General features: G+C 35.8%; 1 protein-coding gene across 3 annotated transcripts in view; it reads left to right on the top strand.

Moving 5' to 3' along the window:
• Positions 1-1,629: 1,629 nt before the first annotated feature.
• Positions 1,630-25,881, top strand: part of LOC137399197 (mucolipin-3-like) — a 41,594-nt gene continuing 17,342 nt past the window's right edge. For 2 of the 3 annotated variants that reach the window (XM_068085201.1, XM_068085209.1), the window contains exons 1-10: positions 1,630-1,708; positions 1,964-2,185; positions 2,434-2,625; positions 2,740-2,899; positions 12,984-13,189; positions 16,731-16,830; positions 17,680-17,795; positions 18,806-18,955; positions 19,218-19,319; positions 23,940-24,062. In XM_068085201.1, the coding sequence (XP_067941302.1) occupies positions 1,964-2,185; positions 2,434-2,625; positions 2,740-2,899; positions 12,984-13,189; positions 16,731-16,830; positions 17,680-17,795; positions 18,806-18,955; positions 19,218-19,319; positions 23,940-24,062 (1,371 nt within the window). In that variant the 5' untranslated portion in view covers positions 1,630-1,708. The remainder of the gene's footprint in view (positions 1,709-1,963; positions 2,186-2,433; positions 2,626-2,739; positions 2,900-12,983; positions 13,190-16,730; positions 16,831-17,679; positions 17,796-18,805; positions 18,956-19,217; positions 19,320-23,939; positions 24,063-25,881) is intronic. The other variant, XM_068085218.1, reaches the window with a different exon arrangement.

Raw genomic sequence — 25,881 nt, 5'->3', positions numbered from 1 at the left:
ACTCGAAAACCTGATGATAAGAAAACTAGGTAATCAAATTATTAAAAAACATACAGATTAAGATTTGTGGTCTTATATAGTCAGTTATAATTACGGGAAACTTTTATTGACAAAGAAAAAACTGAAAGTTTGATTTTCAACCTTTTAGAAAAATGTACCTTTGATGCCCAGGATGTTTTTTTTGTGTTTCAAAACATTCTTATCAACTAACAGAAGTTTACTTTTATTGACAAAAACTTGCTCTAGAGATAATGATAAAGATTGCAGTTACTAACAAAGTTTGTCCCATGTAACTGGCACTCCTGATCTATGAGAACAGTGACTGTTGTTATTTGAATTTAGCAGCACCAGTACTGACCTACTTTGTCTCCAACACCAGCCAAGATGAATCAACCAGCAGTTCAATTTAGTTTTAGTAAAAACAGTCAACGATAGTGATGCGTAAAATAATGAAAACCAGGTAAAAGTTCACTAAAGGCTGGTTGTGAGTAGTAACAGAAGCAAGCTACTAACCAGCTATTAGCAAGTTACTACTAACCAGTCGCTAGCAAGCTGCTACTAATCAGCAACTAGCAAGCTTATAACCAGCTACTACTAAAAGCTACTAACCAGCTACTAGCAAGATACTAACCAGCTACTCAGACCTGCCAACCCAAGAGTGGGGCAATGCGTGAGATTTGGTTTTGGGGCAGTGGATGTATCAATGATAGTATATATAAAGTTGTGGAAATTGGGGCAAAAATCTCACGCAATTCTCACGCATTTTCATTTTTTCTTTGGGGTGATTGCGTGACTCTCACGCCCAATGCGTGAGAGTTGGCAGGTATGCAGCTACTACTAGCAAGCTACTACTAACCGGCTATTAGCAAGCTACTACTAACCAGTTGCTAGCAATCTACTACTAACCAGCTACTAGCAAGCTTCTAACCATCTGCTAGCAAGCTACTAACCATCTTCTAGCAAACTACTAAACAGCTACTACTAGCAAGCTACTACTAACAAGCTACTAGCAAGCTGCTACTAACAAGCTACTAGTAAGCTTCTTCTAAACAGCTCCTGCTGTACTAGTGCTACTAATGCAGGAATAAAACGCTAAGCTCACTTGCGAAATGATATATCATTAACCCACCGTGTTTCAGGGTTGTCGTAGTGGTAGCAATTAATGGCAAAACACTGATTTCCACCAGATAAATGAGTTTTTTTTTGGGATAATTATTATCCCCATTTCACTAATTACAGCCGGGAGCCCATGTAGCAGTAATCAAGATGGCGCTCAAGTCGTTGCACGAAAGTTCATGTTTAGTTAGGCCATTGCTTTATTCCAGGGGTAGTATAATTCAGTGGGCTGTTGTTTTTGCAGAGCTGTCCCCCGTCGAGCGGAGCGAGCAAACAACTGTTGTTTTGTTGCTGTTTCGCCCGCTCTGCTCGACGGGTGACAACTCCGCCAAAACAACAGTTTGTCAAGACAGGCCATCATATGGCGGGCTCAATGGAGCGTGAGAAGCGTTAGCCTGCGCTTCGTAAAAAGTAATTATAGTGGACGTGTACCAGTATGTACTTGCCGTAGCAAAATGCAAAGCTACTCGTTGAACACGCGAACCCGATCTAGTTGTGTATTTATTCGTACGAGGATTAGACATTGACGAGGAATGTGTTTGACGAATATGATGTGTGAACCTATTGATGCTTAAAAGGGATAACCCAAAACGTATATGGCAAAAGCGTTCATTTTAATGTTTTGCATAGTTTTAGACCATTGTTATATGAAAAATAACAGTATATGTGCAATGTGTAGGGACTAGTATTACTTTAGTTTTTAACTTATCCAACGCCTACACATGTATGCATTTGCTAGCCCATATTACTCAATTTTATTGCGACAATGTTTGTTTTACGATGTCTTTATAATTAGCATAAAGTTTTGTTTTACGTAGCGACACTTGCTGTTGTATATTTTTTTTAGATGGGTGACGAAATGTTTTCTATTAACTCGGCCGAGTCAGACTCCCATGAGTTTGATCTTAGACAAAAGGAAGACAGTCCCTACCCGCCTCCTAAGGTAGACCAAATAAGGCGACATCTGCGATTTTTTTTTATGACACCGTGTGAGAAGTATCAAGCTCGTCGTAGGAAACCATGGAAACTTATTGTTCAGTTTCTCAAGATAATAATTGTGACTATTCAGGTTAGTAAGCCAAAATAGCGATATTTGTAATTTTTTTATCGTTAATATGTTAATTTTTGTAGTTTTAAATTATTTTTTTAAATGTTTAATCAAAATATGAATTTTAATATTCACATGGTGATCAATTTAAAAAAATACTTTTAATTTCAACACGCTTAACTTTAAAAAGCTAGCAAATTTAAGTGTAAAATGCTAGTCTTTTAACCAACCTTAATTATTTGTCAAAGCAACAAACTCTTTGTGTTTAGGTCTTTTCTCTTGCCTATGAGCGGACAAATTTTGTCAACTATCAGCACAAAACTAAACTTGCCTTAGAACATATTTTATTCAACAAATGGGATCCTGCATATGAGACACTACCGTATCCACCAGCGACTGGTGAATATGCCCTCTACAAATACTCAGAGCTTGTAGACCATATTAACCATGCCATGAAAATGGTAAGAATGTTTTTCACTGCTGATTATGAAATTGTGTTGGTGTCACTTTCTTATTTTATTTTCATGCAAACCATTCTTATTGAAAGTGTTATTTTTCACTTTTTATTCATGTAGTACAACAAGACTGTGGAGGTGGCGGTTGGAGCATATGGTTATCCAAAAGTGCAGTCTCAGCTAAAATCAAAATATGCACATCTTAAGCTTACCTATTTTCGAAGGGGAGATATATTTCCCAGCAACATCACCTACAACCTCAACCCAAACCTTGACAATGGTATGTTAATTTTCGATATATGTAGTGATTATAAGACAATCGTATTTAGTATTGCTGTATTGGACAAGAGTCATCAATCACCTAATACTTGAAGGTTGACTTGCAACAAAATTCACATTACCGTTATTTGATATGAAAAGATTCACCACGTCTTACTCTGTTGTGTTGTAGGTGCAAAATATGTGGAAAGGAGATTTCAAGCTCTTAAAAGCTCAAAAACGAACAGAAAATCGCAGCCACACGAGACCGCCATAGTTTGGATTCTCTTTCCAAAACGGCTCGAGTGTGATGTAGTTGTGAGAGATGGTTTCTGTTTACATTTTCTTGCAACCTTATTCGTCGAAATATTTTCACAAATATACTTCACGCATTCAATTAAACTATGTCTATTGTTCTCACGCGTCTGTTTTATCGTCAATGTAATGCTATCACTTTTAGCAGTGATATCTTATAACTTACTGTAAAAATTCGTTTAATTTTTTAGCCTTAGTTTGAAGGAGTACATATCATTGTCTGATAATCATGACGAGCCTGTTGGTCACTTGTGATAATCGAAAAGTGCTGCAGAAATTATTTGCGAAGTATTGGGTCACATGATCAGATTACGAGTTGCCAATTAGACCAGGCTGAAACAAAACTGTAAAGTAGCCAGCATCTATATTTGATACGGGGTCTTCGGTAAACCCCGAAGTGTTTGTCATAAACTAGTGCTACGATAAGTTTTATATTGAGCTTTGTATTGGCCTTTCAATTCACGTGAAAACATACGTGACAAGATGATAACCAAATTTCGTGGTTATGTCATCGAAATGAAGAGATTCCAATCTACAGCGGCTTTTCGTTTTTGAGGTTTTAAAAGCTTGTAATCACGTTTCCACATATTTGGCACTTACAACACAACAAAGTAAGACATGGTGAATCTTTTGATACCAAATAACTGTAATGTGAATTTTGTTGCAAGTCAATCTTTAAAGACTTTCGAGCTTGTGCTATTTTGGTACAATTTATGCTACCTTAATGTAATCTATGCTATTATGATTTAATTTTTCCTTTTTTGTACAATCTATACGAATATGATATGCCGTAAAATCTCTATTTGAACACCACTTCTATTTGACAGCCATTTTGACATTCATTATGTTTTATTTTCACAAACCCATAGTAGAAAGTGATCAGTAGAATAGTGCCCACAAAATGGTACTAATAATGACTAGATTACATCAATCATAATTAATTCTTTCATCATTGCTGTAGTGGTTGTCATGGCTAGTGACAGTGTACTTCAGAAGAACAATCATCATAAATACACTCTGATTCAAAGTCACTAAGGTTTGAATCTGATCCATTGTTTTCAGATTTGTCCATAATGTGGTTTGCAATCTGACCTGAAGACTTTTAAGCGTTTTGATGAGCGATGAGTATACTCTACAGGAACACCGTACGATGTAATGGCAGCCATTGTTATGGTGTATCGAAGTCCATTTTCTAATTCTAAAGCTACCATTTTTTCTTTAAAACCTTGAAAGTGCCACTATCAAAATAATTAATAACTGTATCCGGCTAATATGTTTAACTGTTAATATGTAGTTACTTGTTTAACGTGGTGTGATACTTTGACGTACAGTGCACCCTCAGAATACGATCACCCTGATATACAATTTTTTCACCCTATGTATTGGAACATGATGACTTTTTCACCTCATCATGTGCGTCTTATTTCACCATACGAAGTCAACAAAATTTTGCTCGGGTTCAAATTTGGCAGTCAGTGTGCTTATTACGTACGTCAAAGTAGCAGACACCAAATTGTTGTTTGCCAAAAATATTTTCACATTGCCTGAAAGAGACATGATGACTGATTTCTCTCAGTTCAGCAATTCTCGTATGTAAAGCGAGAATATTTTTCGTTAAAAACCAGTAGTAAAGTTGGAGTTGCAAACAGAAGGTGAGTGGTCAGACAACTTCCGTTAACCCGCTAACAAAAATCCACTTCATTACGTAAACAGCATCGTTCAGGCTTTTATGACAATTAGGTTGAAAAAGGTTGTAAACAGGTCTTGTAAAAGTTATAGTGAAAGCGAAAACAGAAACCGGTAAATGATAAAATTTTAGTGATAAAAAGTTGAAATTCAGTAAAATAGTTATAAATACGCACTAAAACTTAGCTTAAGGTGTGTGTTTAGTAAGCTAAACTTATTTACGGTGAATTCAAAGTTTATTTTATATGTATATCTGTCTTGAAGGTAAGAACTCCCTATGGTACGTACTAACCATGGTACATTATAATGTTACATTTTATTGCAGATAATCACCACTAAACACCCTAAATACAATAAAGTTACTATCGGTACCTATAGTTACTAAGGTTAACATACTATTTTGTTACCAATTTTTAATATTTACAGCACTTATATTAAATTTTGATGATCTTTACCAAGGGATGTTTGCATTATATGATTACATGTACTATTGTTTCTATACCTCTACATACCATTTTTTCACCGTGCGATACCAACCCTGGAACAGATCAACATTGTATCCTGAGGGTGCACTGTATATGAAAAATGGTTTAGCAAAATGCTGACGGCATTAATGTCATTCTGCCCGACAGACAGTAGAATATAGGTGACATTAGGGCGATATCGCTTCACCCATAGCAGGTTAAATTTTGGGAAGATAAATTATTATTTATGTTCTCGAAACTTTGATGAGCTAGTCGAAAAATACAGCACCACCCTTTATTTTAACATCACCTCTAATAAAATGCCATATAGGGGAAGGGTTGAAAAATAAAGTGTCATGGCGTTAAAATCGAGGTTTTACGGTAGTCCATTTTTTATAATAAATTTTATACAACTCTGATACAATCAATGCTATTCTATTAGTTTATGTTACTTTGTGATAGTTTATGCTACTCTGTAATAGTTTACGCTACTCTGATAGTTTACGCTACTCTGTGATAGTTTACGCTACTCTGTGATAGTTTTTGCTATTCTGTGATAGTTTACGCTACTCTGTGATAGTTTATGCTATTCTGTAATAATTTATGCTATGTGATAGTTTATGCTATTCTGTGATAGTTTATGCTACTCTGTGATAGTTTATGCTATTCTGTGATACAAATGTAGTTTATGCTACTCTGATATAATATAGGCCGATGTTACCCTGACATAGTCTGCATGTACTGCAATGTTATTCTAATCCTTTCCTTTAATTTGTACAATATCTGTGGATGCACTTTCTTATCTGGTACAGCGTTTAATTTGTACAATATCTGTGGATGCACTGTATTATCTGGTACAGCGTTTAATTTGTACAATATCTGTGGATGCACTTCCTTATCTGGTACAGCGTTTAATTTGTACAATATCTGTGGATGCACTGTATTATCTGGTGCAGCGTTTAATTTGTACAATATCTGTGGATGCACTTTCTTATCTGGTACAGCGTTTAATTTGTACAATATCTGTGGATGCACTGTATTATCTGGTACAGCGTTTAATTTGCACAATATCTGTAGATGCACTGTATTATCTGGTACAGCGTTTAATATGCAGTTGCCATCTGCTATACTCAATCATATGTTATAAGATTCTTATGCTATAGATTTCAAACCGGGCCAGTTGATTCTAAGTTGTTACTACATTTTGCTGAACTAACAAAGAGGTTAGAAATGTTCTTGAGATCGAGTCACAATTTTCTCTCATGTTTAGCACAGACATTCACAGATTTCGGGTGACTTCATTACAAGTGTAAAGGTACTGATGGCCACATGTGACGATTTCATCGTTAGTTCTGACTGAAAACATGAAATGAACTAAAAACACAAAAGTCTTCGGCCGAAATTCACAGAATTGTCAGAGCTGTGCCTGCACACCGAAATCGTCGACGAAACGATTTTAATTAGTTGAACAAATTATTAGAGATAGCGATTTTAGCAGCTTTTGCGATTGGTTTGGTCCAAGACATTTATTACGACACACAATAAAAGTACCAGCGCAGTTCTACATACAATGCAACTGCCTAAATTGTGCATGCATTTTGATGTGCATGCACCGCTCAGACAATTCTGTAAATTTCGGCCGAATAATTCTGCGTTTTTCGTTCATTTCGTGGTTTCGGTCAGAAATCGCCAAATGATAATGATGATAAAATCGATGATAAACAATAATAGAATCGTCACATGTGGCCGTACCTTAACTCTTAGAGCAGAATGCCGATGCCACTCTGTTTCTAAGTTGTTCATCCATTTCACCAGCTCCACTTATTTGTCTCATCTACTTTGATGACAATCATGCGATTAATGTAATTAAAGTGAAGGATGAGGGCGACTATTATACCTTAGATGCCATAGAGTGTCAGCTGTTGATTTATATATGATATTTTCACATAGTTGCTGCCTTCAAAACATTTCTTTATGATTGCTCATTACTTAAAGGGACTTTCAATATAACACGATTTCTTGTCGCATAGCTGGTACATAGGCTTCGATGCAGTAGATCAAGATTCATTTGAAATTTAAACAACAACATCGAGTGAGTTGGCAGGTTGCCATGTAGTCTGGTGGCCTTTGGCATTAGCAGTGGTGACAGGCCAGCATTTGTTGGTTATACATACTTGAGTCCTAAATACTGCTTGGTCTGTTTTTATGTGCGTAGAAACAGTGTTTCAACCAATCAGCAACAAACATTTAAGAACTCTTCTTAAAGATGTGGTTGCGTCAAATTTGAGTTTATCTTAAAAGAAAGCATTTTTTTTTCTCTATCAGTTGATATGTTGTTTGTTGTGTTACTCGATCTCATTGCCAAGATATTTGAAGATTAAAATCGAAAAAATCTGATCGCCGAAAAAACGCTCAGGCCACAAAAACGTGCCCAGACTTGCCCAAAATGATGTCACGCGTTATACAACCTGTCTCTATCTCTCGTATTCACATCGGCTATTTGCGATAAAAGTCTAGTCCTACGCGGCTCTATTGGCATGTATCTTATTTTGTATTTGCTCATGTTGGCTAGAATAAAATTTTAAATCCAGCTACAGATGCATTATTATGAATGTTTCAAAGGCATCAAATAACGAAAATTGAAAATTTGTTCAACTCACTTTCTCCAAATGTTGTGTAAACATTTGGGTAGCGACTACCAATTCTACCGGTCTACGGTAATTCTGTCAAGCTAACTATGTAGATTAAGGTCTTTGTATCAGCACAGTTCCGCCGCTACCCATACTAACGATATACAGCCTCCCATAAGTCCCGCCCACCTTATGTCTGTTGCCTATCCTTGGGGCGGGGCTGTATATCATTGCCTACACCGAAGACTACTAGTTTCATACTACCGTAAGTAAGCAAGTCGCGTCTTTGAAAAGAATATACATAGGGATAGAGTTTTAAGGATGAGAATTCTGCTGCAAACTGAATTTGAACTCACATTCTCCAGTTCTGCGGATATCCATAGACCATATCCAATTCACTACAATATTCTGCAAATCATGTTTTGCATTATCTTCAACAATATTGTTTTATTATATAATTTTTACAAGGAAAAATATTTTCATCTTGGCATAAAGCTTTTATTAAAGATATTCATCAAGTCGTGGCCACTCACATAGTTTTAGCTGATACAATAAGACAAATTCATCTACTGCAACAAACTCAAACAAAACATCATGGTTTATGCAGCACACATTCAAGTCTCTCTTTCCCCTTTATGGCAGTTTCCAGCAGTGACAAAGCTGCTTCGGCTGGTGGGACGACATAAACATTCTGTAATCAGTAAAACAAATGCAATAAATATATGTCATTCATAGATATGTCATTCTAAAGCGTATCTATTGAAAGCTTTCAAATTGGGAGTTAAATAGATTGCGAGTCTAATTTTAAAAACCAATAAACGTTTAACAAAGGCACAAGTACGCCAAGCCAACAATTCGAAGCTTTGGTTGTGGAAATTAAAGATTTGCATTGATCAATCGATTTTCTTCACTTTTTACAAGTGAAAAGTGAACATCTAATGTCAAATCATAAATCTAATTTACTAGATAAAGCTGCCGCAGCAAATTTGAAGCAAATGTAGCTAGGTGAACCGATAAAAAAATATAAAACGATGATTAGTGATAGCAAAAAGTTATAATTTTATTAATTAGTACATGTATTAATGAGTACTAAAATATTACCTTTAGTATATTCATCAATCTAAGCCATTGTATAGCTAGATGCTAAAGATTAAAAAGAAGCCTGTCAAGAACTCACTGTACATACGTATCTCGCATGCACAGGAAATTACATTTTAGCCTCAAACTGGGAAATATAATCTGAATGTAAACTGAACAGGAAACTCTATAGGAGACTCAAAGTAAAAGATAAATTTACCTCCATTCTCTGATCTTCCTACGTAGAACTTTAACTACCTGATGCCAAGAAAACTCGGAGTCACCTTCGCAGCAACTTTACAACAATTTTACAATTACATGTACATTGTTCGCCAATAAAATGTGTCGATCGAGTAATTCGTTAAAGTAACGATGTTAATTAATTTAGTAACTATCGATGTCCATGCGATTTAATAATAGAGTAAAATCCCTAAATTTGAGATCACAGACAACATGTTTTACGAGTGATAACATTTATTACGGCCTATTTAAAAATTTCGCGCTGATAATTGGCTAAGGAAGCGACCTCATATTTATCGCTCATGGTTTCTATTCAGATATATTGCTTGTGACGTCACGAAAGAAGCACCCGCTGGAACGTGAGCTTTTTAAAAGAGGGCCTCATTCAAACGCATATATCTCTGGACAGGGTTGGTCTACAAAGACAAAAATGGCATCAATTTGTAGCTGATGTTTTAGCCTTTTATGGGTCTCAATTTCATTAAATCGAATCTTTTGACGCAACCACATCTTTAAAAAGATGTGTACCCCCTAATATTAACTTTTATCTATGAAACAGTCAGGTTGTGGCTTGTATATGCCTAAGCATAGAATACTGGGAGATAGTTGGTCAACAGCAACTTACAATATCATATTACTCTGTGTACATGCACCATTTTTACTAAGGCAGGGGACGGCAACCTTCTCTACTCAAACAGCCATTTGTACCCGTTTTCCGCAGGAAAGAACGTAGTGGGAGCCACAAACCCCTTTGATATTTTACATTAAAAAATAAATACTACACATAGCGTTTTTATCTAGCTTTTAATGCTTTTATACCATGTTTACACCATAAAATGAAAAGATGTGGCATGTATAATGGTTTACCTGCTGAGAAAACAAAATTACACTTTTGCAAAGAACAATAAAATAGCTAATAATAACTTGAACGTACTGTGAAAATACTACGTTGTTTTTAAGGTTACTTTCAAGAAAAAAACTTCAATTTCTTAAACTTAAATTCTAACTGCAGCAAATGAGCATTTCTTCTGCTTGCTCTCATTTGTTTCTTAGTCACCACAGTTTTCCTGCTTTTAAAAAGATCAAGAATTGTCGTGCCAGCTGGTGTAATTTTGGCGCTTTTACTGGCGCATAAATAATGGCGCATAATGTGGCGGACACCGGGCCACGAATTTATTTCTGAGGTGTTATATACTCGCATATAATTACTCTTATATTTTGCATGTTGCGTATCTCCTCATTATGTGTCTTATCGCTAATACTTTGTTAGTTTGGCCGTAACTAAGCGAGGTGGTTAGCGACTCTATTAATCATTATTCTTATATGGCTTCCTACCCGGTTCCATTATACGGTCCAAGGAATATGTATATACATGTATATACATATATATACATATATATACATATATATATACATATATATATATACATACATACATATACATATATATATATATATATATATATATATATATATATATATACAGTGGTGTGCATAAACTTGGAATCACCAGTTAAATCTTCAAATATGTATGTTTATATGCTGTTGTCTAAGAAATTCTTTGGAGTTAAGTGCCTCAACCCCATCAATATATATATCATTTGAAAGGGAAAATTCTGAAGAACAAGATGATGCCAAATATTCGAAAATATTCTCAGATTTTTATCGCTGGGGTGGATCTACCGAAAGGCAGACGTATTGCAGGCTATGAATGTTGTTAGTGAAAATTGATAAAATAGGATACAAACAAACTCTTTTATACAAATTGGTGGCCCTGAAAAGGGCCGTTGGGTTATTGTTGGTCTTCAGAAGGACTAGTAAGGTGTCTTGAGCTGAGCATTAGTATTTTATTGGCCAGCCCTTGTTCTTGATCACCATCTGACACTGTCGAGGCATGCTGTTTACCAACTATCTGAGCTCTTCAGGAGTGATGATGTGATGCCAAGCATGAATAATCTTCTCTATGAGCTCCCGTTTTGTCTTTGGTTTATCTTTGCTGGCTATCACACCAATACGCTGTCAAAGATTTTCAATGGGATTCAGGTCAGGGCTTTGTGCTGGCCAGTCTATTACCCTCACATTACTTCTGGTCATCCACTCCTTGACTCTCTTGGCACGGTGGCAGGGTGCATTGTCATCCTGGTAGTACCAGGGTTGGTCGTTGCTGGTGAACAGGCTCCGAGCACTTGGAAGCATGACATCTTCCATGGTCTTGATGTATTTGTCTCCATTCATCATGCCTTCACAAATGGAGAGTCTTCCCACACCAAAAGCTGTCATGCAACCCCGTACCATGACTCCAGTAGGGTGCTTGATGGTTGGTAGCGTATAAGCCGGGCTGTACTCCTCTCCAGATCATCTCCTCACATAACAATTTCCAGAGAGGTTTTGGATGGTAAATGTTGACTCATCACTGAACAAGACCCTTTGCCATTGGGCTGTTGTCCAGAACCATTTATCTTTAGCCCAGTCTAGACGACGCTTTCGCTGTTTCTCAGAAACTAAGGGCTTGCGCCTTGCCTTGCAGCCTTTCAAACCATTTGCAAGCAGTCTTCTTCGCACTGTACTGGGGTGAATCTCAATATCTCTGTTGTCCTTGATCTCCTTACAAAATTGAGTACTGTTCAGATGTCTGTCAGCGAGGGATCTTCGTACCATGTACCGATCTTCACGGATAGTCGTCTTCTTGGGTCGTCCAGCAGAGTAGGTGGGTTTAAGACTGCCATTGGAGGTCCAAGTCTTGATTGCTGTGTAGACTGCCTTCTGAGAACAACTACATCTTCTGCTGATCAGATTGATATATAATATCTGGCATGGCATCATAATTGGCGGGAAAATAGAAAGCAAATGGAAGATCCATTCGATATAGAGTGAACAAAACAATGTGATTCCAAGAGCAGAGTAGTCGAAGCTCCACGACTAATGAAATTTCCCTTGGAATAAAACGAACGAAGAACCGCACTCACTTTTCTTACATTTATGCAACATTTCTTCAGATCTAGATCGTGCCTGAGTGAAGGCCGGCAAATCCTTTACAATAACAAGCGACAATGTTCGATTTATCACCATAATTACAATTTATCCAAAGTCGTAAATTGTCCAAAGTTGTCGTAAATCTTTAAATACACGAGGAGGCGCATACATGTCTCTACCAGTTTATATCTATTGCTTACAATTATTTTTTGTCGATCTTATAGCCTGCCTCAAATACGTGTGTATATGTCTTGATATGTGTGTGTATATGTGTGTATATATGTGTGGGTATGTGTGTGTTTATGTGTGTGTATATGTGTGTGTATATGTGTGTGTATATTTGTGTATATATGTATGGGTATGTGTGTGTATATGTGTGTGTATATTTGTGCATATGTGTATATATGTGCGTGCGTGAGTACTTGTGTGCGTGAGTACTTGTGTGCACACGCGTGTTAGTCCATGTAGATGCTATGTTTTTATATTGTTGACCGGTTTCATCCAGACTTCACAGGCATATGCTCCATATCTTCCATCAGGTCGCTAAAATATCTGGTTTCAAAAAACCCAGGGTGTCACCATTTGCTGCTAGCCGCATATAAGTCACCAACCGTGGTTATTTCAGTTTTTACAAAATAATAACATAGAATAATGCAAAGCAAAGGGTCTTGGATCAGTAATATTGCATTGAATTTAGCAACATAGTATCTCTTTGTTTTAGTCTTCTTTAACTTAACTGCCGTGAGGAAGGATAACGGCACAGAAGAGTATGACGCTGTTGAGTTCCTGCGGCAGCATGGCTACCATTTTACAGTTCAAAAACTGCATTCGATAGAGCTGAGCTTTGCTCTCAATGGAATACATATCAATGCTCAAAGCGCTCTCAGCTCTTTTAGTGACCCGGACTGTCTAAATATTAATGCTACGGTGGGTGCTCCAAACTTATGATTGATAGAAACACTAGTGTGGCTACCCTAACCTTACAATAATATTATATATAAACACTACAGAAAGTGCTCTAAGCTTATAATAGATACTGTGTAAGCCCTACACTTACAATAGATATAAACTTTACAGTGGGTGCCCTACTATTACAAAAGATATAAACACTATAGTGGGTGCCCTACACTTACAATGAATATAAACACCACAGTGGGTGCCCTAAATTTATGATATTGACAGTTATAAACACTGCAGTGGTCACCCTAAACTTATATAAATACTACAGTGGGTATCGTAAACGTACAATAAATGATACAGTGGGTACTTGATAATTACAATAGGCACTTTACAATTACAATAGATAAAAACACTACAGTGGGCACCCTAAACCTATAATAGATATAAACACTACAATTATAGGTATCTTATCTATATATTTCTCAAAGTATGTCTGTACTCTGCATATAGGTGGATATGTTGGTACGCATTGCGGGTATAAATCTTAAAATCTTAGTGTAAAGATTCCATACCGAAGAAGATTCAATCTCAGAACCTGCCATTCACCAGACCGAAGCACTATCCACTAAACCGCAGAAATTGAACTGCTACCTTGTCAATATAAGTCAGTATATGAGAGCAAATACCCAACAGGTTTGTGTACGACGCGGGTCATAGCATAACGTCATGAGAAGCTGTTCGCCCACATTATTAAACGTACTGGCTGATAGCGCAGGCTAATAGCGAGCGACTCTCACTACTTCTCATTGTTTATAAGACAAAACACTTTTCTCATGATATGTAGTTTGAAAGTTACAATGGCAAATGTTGTAATATGTTAAATACAAATCAATTTTCTGTCCAAAAACTTTTCTATTACTCGGGCAACGCCGGGTAGCACAGCTAGTACTTACCATATATATAAGCACTACTGACAGTGGCTATCTTACGCTTAGAATATATACAAACACTACAGTGAATACCCTAAACTTATAATAGATATAATCACTACAGTGGGTGCCTACACTTATAATAGATACAAACACTACAGTGGGCATCCGCAACATATAATAGATACAAACAGTGGGTAGTCTGTGGGTAGCATAATCTTACATCTATATATATATTTCTTAAAGTCCGTGTGTCCATATATGTCTGTCTGTCGGAAATCCGGCTATAGATCTTAAAATCTTGATTTTCAAAGATCAGATGGATTCGAACTCATGACAGTTCTCTTATCGACGAGAGTTTTAACCGGATGCTCTACCACTGAGCTATTGCACCATAGCGATCAATAGTGTTTTCATATTAAATAGATAGCACATGCGTGCTAATTATTTTAGCCTTAGGTTTTTTACCAAAGATTTTGAGACTTGTTTGCCTCGGAGCTTCAACATAAATTCGGTTCTCGACTGGAGCATGCGCATTGCAATTAGCAAAGCTCCGGAAACGCTTGGAAGTGAATAAGCATTTTACGCTTGGTAAATTATTTACAAAAAGGGAGAAACCATGTGGGACGACGCCTCCTCTACCGAAGAAATTTGCTAGGAAGTTAACCCTTCCAGTCGAGTTACTTTCGAGTTGTTACAGTCGAGTTGTTTTGGAGGATGAGTCTCCTTTAAAGATGTAAAGTAAACAGGCCATTGCTGTTTATATTTTCTTTTTTCTACGATTTTTGATATAACTATCTGTTGCATATATTTTAGTATTGTATTTTAACCTTTAATGCTTTGGATGTTTTAAAAGCCAAACGTACGGAAAGTTTACTTTTGCTTTCTTTTTTCATCATCCTAAATATAAAACATTTTATTAAAATTAAACACGATCTATATATAACCGTTTCTATTTATAGTATGCGGTATACAGTACAGCTTATGGTGTAAAATGTTAAACTTTACTTTACCGAAGTATATCTCCGAAATTTACCCAAGTTTTTCCTCATTTTGGAACGGATTAAAATCTACATAATTTTATTTTAATGGGAAAAATTGTTGGATCTCAAAAAACTCGGTTAGCAACGCTACAACAACCTAACACATAGCGTAACCTAACAGGTAACACATAACAACCTTTTGGAACGATTATGTTCAATAACCGAGGTTCCACTGTACGTTACTAAAAGCTATACGTCGCTGAAAGTTATGAACTTTTAAATTTACAGTGGTTTGAAAACATTTACAGTTGTTTTATTTATTTTTAATTTAGTTGTCCTGCACAAAACCTTTTCCTCATGATATGAAGTTTGAAAGTTACAGTTGTTTGAAAAATTTTGAAAACCTTTACAGTTGTGTTTATTTTGTTAAAATTTTATTCATTTTGTTAATTAGCGTTTATTTTAATAGCGATATAGTATAGTAACAAGCGCTATTTCCTTTCCTCAACAGCCGAATGTTTTGTTCGTGAAATGCGTGTTAAAAAATTTTTTCTATCAGTGCTCACTTTGTGTATTAGCTTACACATCTTTCCTTCTAAACCTAACCAATTAGTAATTCGTAATTATTTTCACGTTTTACAACAATCATTTGGAAGATTTATCGTTAGTATCAGTTATTCCTCACTCTCTTATATTTACATACATTTACATACTTTGAGAAATATATATATATATATATAGGTAGATTTACATTCTCTTATTACATTTATAAACTTTTTACGACTTTTAAAGTTTATAATATAAGTTTTTACAGTTTGTTACGTTATCGTTTTAATCGCAACTTGCATTTTTTTTAACATAATTTGAGTTTAATATCTGTTTGAAGTTTAACCATTATTCATTGTCCTATCACTGTTACCTATTATTGCTTAGTTTCCAACCTTTATTATTAATATTAATTTTTAATTCAACCATTTTTGGCAGACATTGTTCTAATAAAATTTCAACCACAAAATACTACCATATTCTGTCCTATTTTTTTATTAATCTGTTAAATACATGTATTCTCAGAAGTTACACATTGTCTAATGTATCCAAAGAAAAGAACCTGCTCTGCGCAAAATCATTCCCACATGATATAAAATTTGAAAGTTACAGTTTGACAAAGTTTGAAAGCTTTTACAATTGTTTTTAATTTTTCTCCTAATTTATTTCAACTACAAAAAACACTGTTTTCATGATATGTAGTTTGAAAGTTAGAATGATAAATGTTCTTATCTGTTAAGGACAAATCAATTTTCTGTCCCAAAGACTTTTTATTACCCAGGCAACGCCAGGTGGTACAGCTAGTAATCTTACAAAATTGCAACTACGGAGAACTTTATGAGTTTTTGATGATCGTAAAAGCAAACCAACCCTTCAGTTTGAATTGTGTTGTAATATTTATTATTATTACATTATAGCAACCCTTCAGTTTGAATTGTCTTGTTATATTTATTATTATTACATTATAAAATCTAGTTCACTGTTCTTAGATGTGTTTTTAGGTTGAGTATGTCATATTTCATGAGCTTGCATGAGATTGTCCTTTTCGTAAATTTGACTTTATTTCCCTTAAACCTTTGCTGATCATCCCTGCTCTCTCTCTCTCTGAAGGCCGTATATGACAACAATGACCACGATGGGCAGATGTTGGTGCGTATGAAGATTGACCTTGATCCACTAAACTGCTATGATGGCAGCACTTATACCCAAAGTAAGCCCTATGAATGGGAATGTGACTGCTTTTTTCTTGGTGTTTATAGTGTTCTTTTAGGCCTGAACATTATATCTTTCATGTATTGATAAATTATTTTTGTAAATTTTTCTATGCATTCAAATGTATCTGTACACGCATGTTTATCTAAAATACTTTTGACGTGTGTGAAGGGTGTGTAGTTGTATACCTTATGCTACACGTACGTACATACTATGTATTGACAATAGTTCAATCAGAAGATTAAACACCTTACACTACATGTACGTACATACTATGTATTGACAATAGTTTAATCAGAAGTTGTATATTTTACACTACATGTACGTACATACTATGTATTGACAATAGTTTAATCAGAAGATGTATACCTTACACTACATGTACGTACATATTATGTATTAACAATAGTTTAATCAGAAGATGTATATCTTACACTACATGTACGTACATACTATGTATTGACAGTAGTTTAATCAGAAGATGTAAAGTATACGACGGAAACAAGGAAGTTCAATTTTTATTATGTACTACCCAATACCTCTGACTGGTTTATATATCTTAATAGCTCATAATCTTATATCATGAGATATACCGTAATTTTGATTAACTAGTACCTATGCTTCATTTGTATATATTGTACACTCGATACAAGCATTAGCGAGTCAAATGTCTTGACTGTCTGACTCTGACATCTGTTTCCTTATCGCTTGCGTTACACCATAGCAGATTTTAATTACTCGCTTTAATGTCTTTGCTATTACAATAGATTTTCTTGTTGTACTTTTACATGGTCAGACATAAGCATTTCCTACGGTCTCACTGATCGCTGACCTGGTTCTATCACAGATTCTACCACGCAGACATCATTGATGATGGTTCTTGACATTTGTGTTATGGCCTGCTGCTGCATCTCCCTGGTGACCTGTCTCAGGTCCATTAAAAAGGCCTTGCATCTCTTACAGGTAGGGTATATCAAATTGCATGTTCTACGTTCCTTTTGTTGCAATGCGACCATTGATAACGGAGACAAGAATTTTGACTTCCATGCTCGGGCCAAACAGGCCTGCGGGAACCTACACAGTAATGTATTTCAGGGTTTGAAGTAAAGTTGACTTTAGCCAGTGCTGTATTGAGCTCTTCACTCCTATCTCACAATGAGCTCTTTTCACTCGTCTCACAACAACCTCTTCTCACTCGTCTCACAATCAGCTCTTCCCTCACATCTCACAATCAGCTTTTCCCTCACATCTCACGATGCGCTCTTCCCTCACATCTCACGATGCGCTCTTCCCTCACATCTCACGATGCGCTCTTCCCTCACATCTCACGATGCGCTCTTCCCTCACATCTCACGATGCGCTCTTCCCTCACATCTCACGATGCGCTCTTCCCTCACATCTCACGATGCGCTCTTCCCTCACATCTCACGATGCGCTCTTCCCTCACATCTCACAATAAGCTCTTCCCTCTCATCTCACGATGCGCTCTTGCCACCAATTTCGCAAAGAGCTTTTCCACACTCATCTCACAATCAGTTCTTCTCACACATCTCACAATGAGCTCCGCCCTCTCGTTTCTCTATGAGCTTTTTTATTCGTCTCACAAGCTTTCCCCACTTAACTCACGATCAGCTCTTCTCAGTCATCTCACAATGAGCTCTTCCAACTTATCTCACAATTAGCTCTTCCAATTTATCTCACAATGAGCGCTTTCCACTCATTTCACAATTAGCTCTTCTAACTAATTTCACAATGAGCTTTTTATATTATGCTCACTCCTACAGTCAATATCTCTTGGTCATGCAGATGTACACAACACATATAGCATTTGTAGCGGTATAATACACTCATGTTTATTCATTGTACTCGTTTCATTTGGAACGGTATGCACTTGTTTTTGTAAGCTGTAGTCGTGTCATTTTTAGTTGTATACGCTTGCGTTTATAGGCTGTAGTCATGTCCTTTGTCTGTAGCTATCAAAGCGTTTCTTTGAGAAGCACTTCAACTATAAGTTCAAAGGTGAGGACATCATGCTCTTCATCAGTCTCTGGTTTGTCATGATAGTCATCTCAGATGTACTCACAATCATTGGGACTGCTTTCAAGATGTCTCTCTACCAGCGGGTATATCATACTCAATATCATACTCAATATCATACTCAATAATATCCATTATACCACGTATACATACTCTCATATCATGATACATTGTGCTGCGTGTGACTTACTTTCTTACCGTTCCTTGTTGTACCTTGCCTATCATATGATGGACCATGATAACTTTATCTACCATATATGTCACACTTTTATCTAATAGTCTGTTGTACTGTGTACAGTTGACTCTCGTGTTAAAATATATTGCACGTTGATGATAATTTGATTACAGAAGTTTGAATACTATGACACGGCAACCATGCTACTCGGCATCGCAACAATCCTCATATGGATGGGAGTCATGAGATATTTTGAATACTTTAAGAAGTATAATGTAAGTTAACAAGTATCTCACCTTAACACAGTCTGCCAGCTTACTTGTCTGTTACGTAACCATAGAGGAGCATACTGTCACAAGTTTTTGTCCAATACTAGAATATAAATTTTCATAAAGCTTTCTACATGCACTTTTTTTGACAGTGTTTTGCACTGACTTGTAACAATTTGATAGAAACTGTTCCATTGGTGCTTAGTGCTGTGCGATATGACACCACATGCTCAAATGATATATTGACCCTGTGTACTATCTATATCGTTCAGGATCGAAACTTTGGAGTTATGCTCTCTCTATTAAGATTATTGTGACGTTTCACGAAAAAGACAAAAATGCAAAGGCGATAATCTTGTCCGAACACAAAAATATTAGGGGTTGTCTTCTCTCTTTAACTTTTTTAGAAACCTTCATGAAACTTTTTTCTACCTCGCTGGTCCGTTTCTAGATGATTCTCAAAAAGAAAGGAAATCCGCGGGCTCGCAAATAAGTTTTCAGGAACTAGTGCTGTGCCGATATTGAGTCACGAAAGCTGGCGATAACCGATGTTAGTTCTGCCAATTAAACACAGATATTTATTGTCTTGACATGATATCGAAAACGTGGATATACCCGCTTACAGAGACGACCTGCAAAACGCCCCAATATAAAATCGTCCCACACAAGATCGACACCTATTGTGCAATATCGTTTTATCGTGCATCACTACTGGTGCTTATGCATAATAGTAAGAATACATTGGTGGTCTACCTTTCAGTACACTTTACCTACCCATGATTATTGGTCTACCTTTCAGTACACTTTACCTACCCATGATTATTGGTCTACCTCTTAGTACACTTTACCTACTCATGATTAGTGGTCTACCTTTTAGTATACTTTACCTTCTCGTGATTAGTGGTTTACCTTTTAGTATACTTTACCTACTCATGATTAGTGGTCTACCTTTTAGTATACTTTACCTTTTCGTGATTAGTGGTTTACCTTTTAGTATACTTTACCTACTCATGATTAGTGGTCTACCTTTTAGTATACTTTATCTTCTCATGATTAGCGGTCTACCTTTTAGTACACTTTACCTTCTCATGATTAGTGGTCTTCCTTTTAGTATACTTTACATACTCATGATTAGTGGTCTTCCTTTTAGTATACTTTACCTACTCATGATTAGTGGTATGCCTTTTAGTACACTTACCTTCTCATGATTAGTGGTTTACCTTTTAGTATACTTTACCTACTCATGATTAGTGGTCTTCCTTTTAGTATGCTTTACCTACCCATGCTTAGGGGTCTACCTTTTAGTATACTTTACCTACTCATGATTAGAGGTCTACCTTTTAGTACACTTTACCTTCTCATGAATAGTGGTTTACTTTTTAGTATACTTTACCTACTCATGATTAGTGGTCTTCCTTTTAGTATACTTTACAAACTCATGATTACTGGTCTTCCTTTTAGTATACTTTACCTACTCATGATTAGTGGTCTTCCTTTTAGTATACTTTACCTACTCATGATTAGTGGTATGCCTTTTAGTACACTTTACCTACTCATGATTACTGGTCTACCTTTTAGTACACTTTACCTTCTCATGATTAGTGGTTTACTTTTTAGTATACTTTACCTACACATGATTAGTGGTCTTCCTTTTAGTATACTTTACCTACTCATGATTAGTGGTTTACCTTCTAGTAAACTTTACCTACTCATGATTAGTGGTCTACCTTTTAGTACACTTTACCTTCTCGTGATTAGTGGTCTTCCTTTTAGTACACTTTACCTACTCATGATTAGAGGTCTACCTTTTAGTACACTTTACCTAGTCATGATTAGTGGTCTTCCTTTTAGTACACTTTACCTACTCATGATTACTGGTCTACCTTTTAGTACACTTTACCTACTCATGATTAGTGGGCTTCCTTTTAGTACACTTCACTTACTCATAATTAGTGGTCTACCTTTTAGTACACTTTACCTTCTCATGATTAGTGGTCTTCCTTTTAGTACACTTTACCTAGTCATGATTAGTGGTCTTCCTTTTAGTACACTTTACCTACTCATGATTACTGGTCTACCTTTTAGTACACTTTACCTACTCATGATTTGTGGTCTACCTTTTAGTATACTTTACCTTCTCATGATTAGTGGTTTACCTTTTAGTATACTTTACCTATTCATGATTAGTGGTCTTCCTTTTAGTACACTTTACCTAGTCATGATTAGTGGTCTTCTTTTTAGTACACTTTACCTACTCATGATTACTGGTCTACCTTTTAGTACACTTTACCTACTCATGATTAGTGGTCTACCTTTTAGTATACTTTACCTTCTCATGATTAGTGGGCTTCCTTTTAGTACACTTTACCTACTCATGATTAGTGGTCTTCCTTTTAGTACACTTTACCTTCTCTTGATTAGTGGTTTACCTTTTAGTACACTTTACCTACTCATGATTAGTGGTCTACTTTTTAGTATACTTTACCTTCTCATGATTAGTGGTCTACCTTTTAGTATACTTTATCTACTCATGATTACTGGTCTACCTTTTAGTACACTTTACCTGCTCATGATTAGTGGTATTCCTTTTAGAACACTTTACCTACTCATGATTAGTGGTCTACCTTTTAGTATACTTTACCTTCTCATGATTAGTGGTCTACCTTTTAGTACACTTTACCTTCTCATGATTACTGGTCTACCTTTTAGTATACTTTAAGGTGTAAACACACTAGGCGATTTTATCGCGAGCATCACGAGGAGGGCGGAGATATCGCTAGCGTGTGCATAAACACACTTGAGCGATTCACTAGCAAGCGATATAATCGGCACGCCCACAAACTGCCAATAAAATTCCGTATCATTAGTTTCTTCGGAGTTAATAAATTTAGGTCAGTCAATATGGCGCCGTCTAGGCGACAACGTAAACAACTTACGCATTTGTTATTAAACCTATCTCACTTTCACGGATTGTACACTGCCTGCACTACAAGGAGACATAAGAAAAACGATTATTGCATTTTTAACTGTAATATTCTTTACTATTTTTATACATATTTTATTTTGTAGTGGTTTTTTATATTTAGGCCTAATGTATTAAATATTTACCGTTTTCAAGATGGTCAACCCGCGCAACGATTGACTCCAACTGTTGGTTTTCAACTTGGATTTTTTGAAATTTTTGTTTGTAATGGTGCACATGACTGGGAGTGCTATTCTTAAATTCATTAACAATTCGCTGCTCGTTCTGAAGATGCTTCAATATTAACAAAATAGCAAATTGTCGCTGATGTACGTTGGTGAACATCGATAAGAAATAATTACCCGCCATAAAATTGCATTCTGGTAAAATCCAACCAATCGAAATGCATCTCACTAGCGATAAAGTTGTGCAGAAAAAGTCTAACGTTATCGCTCTGGATGAGCACGCTGGGTGAATTCTAGCGCAGATTAGCGCCACGCAGCGTGATATCGCTCTAAATATCGCCTAGTGTGTTTATACCTTTACCTACTCTTGATTAGTGGTCTACCTTTTAGTACACTTTACCTACTCATGATTAGTGGTCTTCCTTTTAGTACACTTTACCTACTCATGATTAGTGGTCTACCTTTTAGTACACTTTACCTACTCATGATTAGTGGTCTACCTTTTAGTATACTTTACCTACTCATGATTAGTGGTCTACCTTTTAGTACACTTTACCTACTCATGATTAGTGGTCTACCTTTTAGTATACTTTACTTACTCATGATTAGTGGTCTACCTTTTAGTACACTTTACTTACTCATGATTAGTGGTCTACCTTTTAGTATACTTTACCTACTCATGATTAGTGGTCTTCCTTTTAGTATACTTTACCTACTCATGATTAGCGGTCTTCCTTTTAGTATACTTTACCTACAAATGATTAGTGGTCTACCTTTTAGTATACTTTACCTACTCTGATTAGTGGTCTACCTTTTAGTATACTTTACCTACTCATGATAAGTGGTCTCCCTTTTAGTATACTTCACTTACTCATGATTAGTGGTCTACCTTTTAGTACACTTTTACCTACTCATGATTAGTGGTCTTCCTTTTAGTATACTTTACCTACTCATGATTAGTGGTCTTCCTTTTAGTATACTTTACCTACTCATGATTACTGGTCTACCTTTTAGTATACTTTACCTATTCAGAATTAGTGGTCTACCTTTTAGTATACTTTACCTACTCATGATTACTGGTCTTCCTTTTAGTACACTTTACCTTCTCATGATTAGTGGTCTTCCTTTTAGTATACTTTACCTGCTCATGCTTAGTGGTCTACCTTTTAGTATACTTTACCTTCTCGTGATTTGCCTATTCTGCTACAAGCCAGGTTGTTAGCCCTCACTTTTTCGCTCATGGTGCATTCACAAGAGTTCCATTTAACAACATCGGCAGAGATAGTGCTGTCAATTGGCAATGTAACCAAGACATTTCACAGCACTATTTTTGAGATACCAGTGGCTATCACCAACTCTTATCTTATTTAGACAGGTAACCATAGATATCAGTTGAGACGGCATGTGCTAGTATCTGTCATTGTTTTTCCCGTGACTAACTTGTATACTCAAGGTGTGCATGACCTGACAATGTTGTAGGTTTTAGTTTTGACTTGCAAGAAGGCGCTGCCAGATGTTCTTAGGTTTCTGATATGTGCGTCTATATTCTACATTGCATTCACCATCTGCGGTTGGTTAGTTCTCGGCCCATACCATGTCAAGGTTAGTTATTTACATATTAAGCCATATATACATACATATACGGTACATATACACATATAGAAAGTTTCAGCTATTATTTCTACTTGACTTATATTGCTATTGTTTTCAACAAAATTGGAACACTCATATTTTCGCATGTTTGCACTGAAAACATCATAGTTGGTCTTCCTTTATATGAAGTGCAGTTTAAACATGGAAGCTTATGAAACTTCCGCTAAGCACAAAATTTGTATGAGCAGACTTTTATAATATAACTGTTATGGCCTTATCTCAGTAGTACAGTCATGGCCTAACATGTAATATGAAATACTAAACTATATGTATTATGAAAGACTAAACAGTATGTAATATGAAAGACTAAATGTTATGTAATATGAAAGACTAAACAGTATGTAATATGAAAGTCTAAACGGTTTGTAATATGAAAGACTAAATGGTATGTAATATTAAAGATTAAACAGTATGTAATATGAAAGACTAAATGGTATGTAATACGAAAGACTAAATGTTATGTAATATGAAACACTAAACAGTATGTAATATGAAAGTCTAAACGGTTTGTAATATGAAAAACTAAATGGTATGTAATATGAAAGATTAAACAGCATGTAATATGAAACACTAAACAGTATGTAATATGAAACTCTAAACGGTTTGTAATATGAAAAACTAAATGGTATGTAATATGAAAGATTAAACAGCATGTAATATGAAAGACTAAACGGTATGTAATACGAAAGACTAAATGTTATGTAATATGAAAGACTAAACAGTATGTAATATGAAAGACTAAACGGCATGTAATATGAAAGACTAAATGGTACGTAATATGAAAGACTAAATGGTATGTAATATAAAAGGCTAAAAGGTATGAATCCGTTTTTAAAAAAATCAACTCAAATTTGACGCAACCATATTTTTAAGGCACTTTTTCTTATATAAAATATATAAGTACAAATCAATCAGTTAGCATACTATGAAAAAACACCTTCTCAGGATATTACGGTGGAAAAGCATGTACTAAATTGTTCCGATTTAGTACATGCGCTAAAGAAGTAACAAATACCTATTTAGTTGTTATTATCTTTCATAAACTGTAACATCTCTATGTACACTACTTTATGGAGTTTTTACCTGTGTGGCTGACGTTGTGGAAAAAGGCCATCTAAAGGCGTGGTCACACGAGCACCGAACCGACGTAGGATCGGTTCGGTTCGGAGGCTGGTTCGGTTCGTGGCACATGTCACACGGCCACCGAAGTAACTTCGCTTCCTAGATACCATACGTATAGAGACAGGACACGGTTTCATTAGTAGTTGTTATGTATTTGAGTTAAATATTTCTATTGTAAACAAAAAAACTTTGAGGAACAATTATAAATTATAATTACACAGCAGATTTATCAGAAGATCGTTCGGCTGCTCAAAATAAATCACTCGATACAAATATTTTGCTAACCCTTCCCATCAACATAATTATATTTTTTTTATTAACATATGAATGTTTTTCTATGCTGAGTACATAACAAACAAAAACAGTCTTTATCATAGTACTGTGGTTTTACATAAATAAATCAGTCAACGATAGTTCATCAGGATGAATATGACACATTACTTATATTCTACATGAAAGAAAATCACAACCATTCCCTTACATTTATGCAAAACTTAAGTGCAACATCTTACATTTATGCAACCCAATCACAAGTCCGGGTGAACCTTGTCGTAAATTGCTTCATGTTGTTTATTTAGCAAAATAAAAGTATCGTCCCATTTGTTTTTTAACTTTACTCGCACGCACGTAAGAAGAAATGTGACGC

The sequence above is a fragment of the Watersipora subatra genome, chromosome 1, assembly GCF_963576615.1.
Source record: "Watersipora subatra chromosome 1, tzWatSuba1.1, whole genome shotgun sequence".
NCBI classification, from domain to species: domain Eukaryota; kingdom Metazoa; phylum Bryozoa; class Gymnolaemata; order Cheilostomatida; family Watersiporidae; genus Watersipora; species Watersipora subatra.
The sequence above is the reverse complement of the archived record's forward strand: the minus strand, read 5'-3'. Positions and strand labels throughout refer to the sequence as shown.